The 9,608-nt window shown below is 35.5% G+C and overlaps 1 protein-coding gene across 1 annotated transcript; it reads left to right on the forward strand.

Moving 5' to 3' along the window:
- The first annotated feature begins 3,319 nt into the window (after window positions 1-3,319).
- On the forward strand, window positions 3,320-8,770 carry LOC122056486 (AT-rich interactive domain-containing protein 2-like). Its single transcript, XM_042618461.1, has 2 exons — window positions 3,320-4,412; window positions 7,862-8,770. Exons 1-2 carry the CDS (start codon window positions 3,555-3,557, stop codon window positions 8,474-8,476), a joined length of 1,473 nt encoding a protein of 490 aa, XP_042474395.1. The 5' UTR covers window positions 3,320-3,554; the 3' UTR covers window positions 8,477-8,770.
- Window positions 8,771-9,608: the final 838 nt, after the last annotated feature.

Genomic DNA, 9,608 nt, shown 5'->3' on the forward strand with positions numbered 1-9,608 from the left:
AAGATTTTACATTTATCGATCCTATATTACACAAGGGAATATACATGTAATATAGATCGAATAGAATGTAAAATCCTAAAACTAATACAGCTCCTACTATATTTAATAATTACAATCATGCACACTCATAAAATGCCCTCGACATGCTCGAGGGTCCAAATCACACACAAGCACACAAAAAGCCATAATAGTTGGATCTAGGATGCCTGCAACCACAGAGTTAATCTATCTAGCACATCCTACTATTATCCGATCTAAACTTATGTATGAGCAATGCATAATTTAACCAAAAACCAAACACACAGAGGCAGAAAACTAGCTCTGATATCACTTGTTGGGTGCTACTCGGAATACCGTTCTGTTTCCCTGTATAAAAATTTATACAAGCACAGAACTTTTCCTAGCAACCCATGTGCTCTTCAGAAGTTAAACTTGGATTGGAAACGAAACTTAACATTTTTACTCCAAGTTCGTTCTTCAAAGTTAAATTTGGATTGGAAATGAAACTTAACATTTTTACTTCAAGTTCAATCCTTGTGTTCTTCAGAAGTTAAACCATATTACAGAAGTTGATTAAATATTTATTTCAAAGATTAGCTTCCAGGTCGTTGGCGAGACACTGGGACTTCTTGGTTATGGGATCATCCACCACTTCCTAGACAAAGTCTTTCAAAGAAATTGAATATTTAAACTTCTCACAGTAACCTTAGGTTTAACTACAGAGACCTCAATCAAAGCACAAGATCGAAACATAAAATCGAAGCAAAAAAATGAAAACACAAAATTGCTAGCCTCTTGTGTTGGTATTTCAGGATCCATACAAAGAAAATAAAACTAATTGTGTTGTCTAGTTGTACCTTTCTTTGTAGACAAAGACCTCTTGATCTTCTGCCGTATTCCTCTCCTCTTCTTAGAGGTCGTGTGGGCAACGATCTACCAAGACAAAAACACCCGAACCCCTTTTGTTTCCAAGCCGCCTACCACCAAAAGATGCAAAGAAAGGAACGCCTCCTTCTTCTTCTTCTTCTCCAAACCACCGGACACCAAGGTGCTTCGTCTATTCGTTTTCTTTTCCTCCAAACTCCGGTCACCAAGAGAAGATGGGGTGCCGGCCCTAGAGGGAAGAAAAGGGAAGAAAAAAAGAAGTGGGGCGCCGGCCCTAGAGGAAAGAAAAGAAAAAATGGGCGCCGACCTTAAGGGAAAGGAGAGAGTTTTTAGTTGTGGTGAACAACTTATTAATTCTTAATTAAATTGTTGATTGTGGCCCAACCTCCTCTCCTTTTATAACTCTTTGCGCCAGATAAAAAAAAGAGAAAAAGTAATAGATTTTTGTTTAGAAAAAATCTCTAGAAAAGAATTAACATAATTCTTTATAGAAAAATTTCTTAAGAAAGAATTAGTATAATTTTTTTTAGAAATTTCTAAGAAAGAATCAACATAATTTTTTTTAGAAAAATCTCTAGAAAAGAATTAACATAATTCTGTTTAGAAAAATTTCTTAGGAAAGAATTAATATAATTCTTTTTAGAAAATTTCTAAGAAAGAATCAACGTAATTTTTTTTAGAAAAATCTCTAATTCTGTTGAGAAAAAATCTCCCCTTTTTTTTTTCTTTTCTTTTGGTTTGGCCGACCCCTTGCTTGGGCACCAAGCAAGGCTTGGCCAGCCCCTTTCTTGGGTAGGAAGCAAGGCTTGGCCAGCCTCTTTCTTGGGTAGGAAGCAAGGCTTGGCCGACCTCTTTCTTGGGTAGGAAGCAAGGTTTGGCCGGCCCCTTGCTTGGGTAAGAAGCAAGACTTGGCCGACCCCTTGCTTGGGCACCAAGCAAGGATGTGGTCGGCCCCTTTCTTGGGTAGGAAGCAAAATCAAAATGGGTGAATGCGAGGCTTTATAGAGGCTACAATAGGGACCGAGATGAGGAATTGGTTTTGGCCTCCTGATGGACTTGAGCTTCCTATGTTCGACCCGAACACCCAACTCAAGTTCATTAATAATAACACATACCACTAATGAGTTATTATTGAACTACCGCACCAATTCCATATTACAATATGAGCTCCTACTTATCATGAGTGCGTTAGTCTCCTTGTGTTTAAGATATCGTATGTCCATTAATTAAATGAGTTACTGACAACTCACTTAATTAACATCTAGTTCCAAGAGTAGTACCATTCAACCTTATTATCATGTCGGACTAAGTCCACCTGCAGTGTTTACATGATAATCCTTATGAGCTCCTCAAGGGGACATCATCAACCTAGATTACTATGACACAGTTTCCTTTTATAATCAACAATACACCATATAAATAATATTATTTTCCAACTTATCGAACCTATTGATTTAACTAAATAAATCTCACCCTTTTATAAATTAAAGAAATAAATACTAAGTATATGTGTGTTATTATATCGGGATTAAAAGTATGCACATCCATAATAACAGAGATTTTGTTCTTTTATGCAGTCAGTATAAAAAGAAATAACCTCAAATGGTCCTACTCAATACACACATAGTGTACTAGTATAATTCTATAGTCAAGACAAACTAATTTCAAATTACACTACAACCGTTCCAATGGTTTGTCCCTATCCATTTCGGTCATGAGCTACTATTTATAATTTATAAGGAACTGATAACATGATCTTCTGTGTGATACCACACATCATGTTATCTACAATATAAATTAAATGGACAACTGCATTAACATGGAACATTTGACCAAAGTGATTCTCATTTCAAAATATAAATGTTCATACAAAAGGTTAGGCTTTTAGTATACATTCTAACAGAACATATATGTGTTCAGCTCGTTAACATTCATGAATAATGTTCGTAAACAATATTCGTGAACAATGTTCACGAATTATATTTATTAATAAAACTCTTTTTAATATGCTAAATAAATAATAAAATAAACAAATAAGTTTGAATTATCAAGCTCAATAACCAATCAACAATTAAAAGTTTCAAATAATCAAACAAGTTTAAATTGAGAGCTCAATAGCATCTAAACGAACCAAACTCGAACTAAGCTTAAGTCAAACTTAAATTGAGAGCTTGATAATATATAAATGAACCAAGATCAAACTAAGATTTAAACTAACTCAAACTCATAAAAAATAAACTAAGTTAAACTTGAACAATCATTTCAAAATCTTAATTCATTGTAAGCTTGACTCGACTTAGTTCGATTATCTTATCAAAAAATCTTGAATAAACCAAACATCAACTTAGCTCAGCTCAGCTTAACTCAACTCAACTCGTTTGCTTCTGACTTTGGTCTTAAGTTTTTTTTTTTTTTTCAGTGCATCCAATTTATGAAGCCATGGATATGGATGCTTATTGCTACTCGTCTTCTATTCCTCAACCCTAATTAGGGTTAGGCTTTCGCACGCTCAAACCCCACAAGGCCAAAGGTTCGTTCCCCAAACACACTCGGTTTTTTAAACCATTTTCTTTTTCTTTCCGCAAACCCGCTTTGGCCTCGCCTGGGGTGGCGGCAAGCGCTATACGCTTCAGCGCATCTGCCGCTTCTGCTGCCGCCGCCGCCGCCCTATGGACAGAAGTTCCATGGCCTCTACCTCGCCTAGACGCCTCCACTCCGTAGCCGAGATCCTCAAGCTGCTCCATAGCGTTGGCCACTGCTCCGACCTCGACGTCTCCAACCTGGACTCGACCGGCAGTGACAGTCTTGGATGCCAGTTCGATCGGATCCTTTCTTCCTTCCTCAAGAATATCTGCAAGAATGGTCAGATCCAGTCGCTGCCGGCCACGCTTCGCGACGGGAGTCCCATCGATCTATTCAAGCTCTACTCCATGGTGCAAAGGGAAGGTGGCTATGGTGCGGTGTCAAAGGACTGCAAATGGAAATCAGTAGCAGAGGCAATGGGATTGGATCCGTGTATGGAGATGTCGTTGAAATTGGTCTTCCTTAATTACCTGCTGGAACTGTGGCTTCAAATATCAGAGAACAAAATGGAAAATCGTGAACCAAAGCGACACAAGAATGCCGGCACTTCTTTTGTCAGCTCAAGTTCTTGTAAAACTATAAACTATAAGATGGTTGGTGAGCCCATGCCACCTTTAAATACAAATAAAGACCAATTCTCGACAACACTTGTTGATGCTAAGAGCAATGCCAAGGATGTTGTAACCTTGGGAGGATTCGTTGCTAATGGAGGAAGTAACCATAAGAAGAGGAAGAAACAACCTCTGGCTCCAATGCTTAATTGGCTAAGGAAAGTAGCAACACATCCATTTCATCCTTCTTTGGCAAACACCTTGACATCAAACACGAGCAAAAACAATTCATCTGAAGTTGGGAAGCTCTATGCTCAAGCACTTTTAGCTGCCCAAGCGAGGTCTTTCCGAAGAAGAAGTAGTAGATCAAGTCCAAATTTGTTGCCTTTGCTGGTACACTTATTTCTCTTTCATCTTATAATTTATGCAATTGTATTTCACATCTCTAAGGAACCCTAGGCATCACATGGTAGAGGGGATTGCATCACACAATTTGGAAAAAGTGATAAAAACTCAATTTCTTTATCATAATTCATCAATACCATATCACACATTTATACCTTCTAGATATAAAGACTCATGTAAACTCTTAATTGATGCTTCTATTTTCCAAACACTGGAAATTAAAACACATTGGAATTGCTAGGAATTTATAGCTGACTTTTTTATTTTCAAATCTTCATTTTCCAAAGTATGTCAAATCAATAGTTGAGTTTTAGAATCTTTATTTCCACATTTATAAACTTTTAGAGGAGATCGCTACTTGTCTCCATCACAATTTCACTAAATCTCATGTTTTGTTTTTCTCTAATGCCTTGGTCTCTTCATTTCTCATGCTTCGATAAGCTGGTAGACATGGCAATGGAGTTCAAGTTAACCAAGTAGGCTTTATGTCATGGTGAAAAATGAAATTTATGTTGATGATATAATTAGAAACAAAATGGATTTAGCAAGGGCTCAGAATACTAACTTAGATATTGGAATAAGCAAGGACTCAGATACTAACAGTTGAGTTGAGGAATAACTTGATGTTTTAAGATGGTAGAGCTCATTTTGTTATTTAGCATGTCCAATCATCTTTCTTAAATCTTTGTCTAGAGTACACTAATAAACAAGTACCTAAAGGGTTGTCAAAGTTACTAATAAGAGATGCTAGCATCTTGACCTTTTTGAAGTGTGTTTGTTTTACAACTTCTGACAATTTTATAAGTTAAAGCTTGTAGAAAACTTGGTGAGAAAGAGAGAAAAATCGACAATGAAGGCTGAACAACAGAGAAAAATCTAATTAAGAAGGTTCAGAAAAGGAATACATCTATGAAAGCTTGGAGAAGGAAACAATTAAAAGTTAGCAATGAAGGCTGATCAATAAAGATAAACTGCCAATGACAAAGACTAGAGAAAGGAATCATAAAAGGAAGGAAAAATGAATAATGAAGGGTGAACATTAAAAATAACCTGCCAATAGTGTAGATTAGAAAATGAAATCATGCTGTAGATGGAATATTTTTGTTTTTTTTTCTTTAGAAAATAGAGTTGATGAAGGTTGAATAAAGAAAATACAGTGAGAAGTTAGTATCTGATAATGGATGAGTATAGAGAATTAATGATGGTGGTGAAACAAAAGAGTGAAAGGTGGAGATGACTGTACAGAGGATGCAATGAAAGAAACAATGTGTGATGATGAAAAGAGAAGTGATTTCCAATATGTTGATTGCCATCAACATATGATTGATGAAAATTCCAACACGCACTTGCTTTAGTTTCCACATATTCCACAAGAGAGAAGCTTTCTAGGAGATTTAGATGAATATTTAAGTTTTTTTAGTTGCAAAAAATAATTTTTTAGCTCAAATACCTAACACACATTTAAAATCCAAAATGTTATGCACTAATGTAAATAGCATTAATATCAGATGTCTACTTCTAATATTTGTGTTAAAGTCTTAATTTGTAATTTAGTCTCCTCGTCGATTCTCTCATAAGTTACAAATCTAGATATATTGACCATTCCTCTCTCTATGGCAATCCCTTTTTGCTGGAGTGACTTTTAAGTCTTAGGGATGCCTAGCACCTCAGTTAAACCTTCATGATTAGACATTCCTTGTTGATTGTCATTGAGTGGTTGAGCACCTTGATTCTTGTCTGTGATTCGGTGACATCTTAATTCCACCTCTATTATCCAAAACACTACATTACTTCCTACCAACATTTATCTCATCTTTAATGTTCTAAAACTCGATTTGGGTGGCCACCTAGATGAAAATGGAAGAGGGACTAAGTAGTCTCATTAGACGGTTGTTCTAAAAAGAAGTTTGGGTCACCTGGATAACCTAGGCAACTCTTTCAAGTGATGTCAAAGCAAGTAGTTCAGGAGGGTTACAATAACAACGGTTGTTCCAAAAAGAAGTCTTAGCCTAGGGAACTCTCTCAAGTGGTTCGAGATGTCAAAGCGAGTAATTCAGGTGGGTTACAATAACAACCAAGTCTTTATTCCACTAAGTGGGATCAACTATATGATTCCTCTAACGTCATTAAGCTCGATCCTTTATTATATCCTCATTTATATTTAAATAAATTTTATGTTATTGTAATGTTGCTAGCCATGTTTTCTTTAGTCTCCTTTCTCGATATCATGGTCTCATATTGCTTAAATGAAGTATTTATTGGTCATCTAAGTACATGTACCATCTTAAATGTGACTCTGAGAGCTTTCCCTCAGTCAGTACAATCCCAACTTTCTTTTTAATGTTCTCATTTTTTATCTTGTCTTTTCTCATATGTTCGCATATCCACCTTAATATCTTCATTTCTACAACTCTTATCTTTTGCTTATGTGCTTAATTTATGACCCAACATTCAACTCTTATCTTCTGCTTATGTGCTTAATTTATGACCCAACATTCAACTCCATAACACATATGAGGTTTAACTGTCATTTTGTAAATTTTTCATATAAGTTATAAAGGTACGTATCTTACAATCACAAAGAATACATGTTGCCCTCCTCGATTTCAACCATGTTTCTTGTATTTTATGTAAAACATCTCTATCAACCCCTCCATCCTTTTGCAAAAATGATTGGAGATATTTAAAACTCTTAGTTATAGGGAATTTGTTCTCTTATGTTACAAATGGTCCTGCTACATCTACTACTGCTTAATTTAAATTTTATATATTATGTCTTTATTTTACTAAGATTAAACATTTTACATCTAGTATTTCCAATCAAAATTCAAGTTTAACATTTACTCCATCATATGTCTCATCATTCAAAATGATGTCATCTAAAAACAACATGCACCAATTTTACGTGTCTCGGTGAGTTCATCCATGAGTTGCACAAAAAGATATGAATTTAAAGTTAATCTATAATGTAATCCTATCTTTATAGGAAATGTTTCGGTTAATCCACTTACAGTCGTCACTCTTTTCAATACGATATAGTGTTTACTGATTGTTTGTTCCTAAGTTACTGGACTATAACTTCCTTAGCATTTCTTATAATTGGAGCACTTATCAAGTGTGCTGTATTTTATTAGTTCTGGTTTTCTGGAAGGATGTATCTTATTTCGGTTAATCCACTTGCAGTCGTGACTCTTTTCAATATGATATAGTGTTTACTGATTGTTTGTTCCTAAGTTACTGGACTATAACTTCCTTAGCATCTCTCATAAATGGAGCGCTTATCAAGTGTCCCGTATTTTACTAGTTCTGGTTTTCTGGAAGGATGTATCTTATTTCCAAGTTATTTAACTTCGTGATTAAATTCTTAAGATCCACAAACCTATCATGCTAAATTTGTCAAACAAAGCAGATTATGGCAATTCTGTTTTTAAGCACAGGTTGGTAGCACTGAACAGAGTAAAGCAGCCAGAAGCAATGAGAAGCTTCAGTCTGAAAGGTGGCTTTCTAGAGATCTGCAAAGAGCTAAGATACCTATTGGTGCAAAATTTCAAGCAGTAATCCCAGATTGGATAGGCAGACCTCCTATTGGCAGGGGGAGGCAAAATACCTGTCAGTGTGAACGACCACAATCTGCAGAATGTGTTAGATGCCACATTGCAGAAAAAAGGCAACAACTAAAATGTGAACTTGGCAGGGCTTTCCATGATTGGGGATTTGAAAGTATGGGTGAGGAAGTTGCATTTTCATGGACTGAGGAAGAAGAAAAAAAGTTTCGGGATATAGTTTTTAAGAATCAGCCATCTCTAAACAAGAATTTTTGGGACGAGCTTAACCTCAATTTTCCTTACAAGACAAAGAAAAGCTTAGTTAGCTACTATTTCAATGTGTTTCTCCTGGGATGGAGGAGGTACCAGAACTATGTTACTCCAAAAAATATTGACAGTGATGATGAAGTAACCGAGTTTGACTTCACCCGTCATTCTTTTCAAAATCACTCGTCTTCCGAATGGGCAATGGATATAGATGAAGATGATGGTCAAATGCTGCATTGAAGTCCATTTAATGTGGGAATTTTTGGGTGACCGTTGCTACATTGTGAAATACAATTAAGGAATTTTGGTAGTTCATTGGTTTGAACTTTGGCAATTACCTGTGATTCAGACCTTTCCAAAGGTGCGGCCGGATGAGAATAGTGGTGGTTAGAGACGAGCTATTTTGCACGATATTGGAGGTATGCTGCATTTAGTGTTCTTCTGCTATGAGTATCTTGTTTGACATTTTTTTCCTTTATAGCAAAAGAAAATGTCAAAAAATTGTTCCCACAATCGATCTAACTCTTAAGGTAATTGGCTTTTCTATTATTTTTTTCTCCATGCTTAAGAACAAGATTAGGTTTATATAGCGGCTCCCAATACCTAAAAAACTGAAAGGAAAGGGTAGAAAATATAATATAATAAGTGCAAAAAAAATCAAAAGACAGCCTTCTTTATTGTTTTTTTGTCAAAAAAATTAGTATCCTAATTTTAAAAATACCAAAATAGTGTTATATTCTATTTTTCATTTTGAAAATATTCGTAGTATTGTTGGAGCAGTTTTAGTTAAAATTATTAAAAGTGTAGTAATATTGTTTAAAACTATTATAACAAAATTGTAGTAGGTTTATTTAAAATTATTATAATGTGTAATAATTTTGGTCAAAGTTGTTATATGTTATAGTAGTTTTTTTTTAAATGAGAGATAAATATATATATCTTCAAAAGGTACACAAACATATAAAGATAACGATCCGTTATCTCATGTTCGAGGAAGTATCAGATTTAGAAGGGAATTTATGAGGTAATGTGCATGTGCTCACTTGAGTACTAATAATCTCTCAAAGCATCTCGTCCCGGTCAATTACTCATCTTCCAGTTTCCCAAATGAGAATTAGGAGATGAGGCATCGAGTGAATCATATGTGCCTTCACCTTGCGTGTCACAATATTCGCTGTGTATAGCTCGCATGTCACCTAGCATCATCTTTGTATATTCCACATGTGTCCTAGTGTCATCAACCCTCCATCTCCTTCGGCTCTGTGGCATGCATTGGAGTATATGGTCAACCAATGCTTTGTCGCGTCTCCAATACTCTTCGGAAGTTAATTTTAGTAAGTGATCAATTATCAACATATTTGACGTATCTTTA

Source organism: Zingiber officinale, chromosome 3B (genome assembly GCF_018446385.1).
Source record: "Zingiber officinale cultivar Zhangliang chromosome 3B, Zo_v1.1, whole genome shotgun sequence".
NCBI classification, from domain to species: domain Eukaryota; kingdom Viridiplantae; phylum Streptophyta; class Magnoliopsida; order Zingiberales; family Zingiberaceae; genus Zingiber; species Zingiber officinale.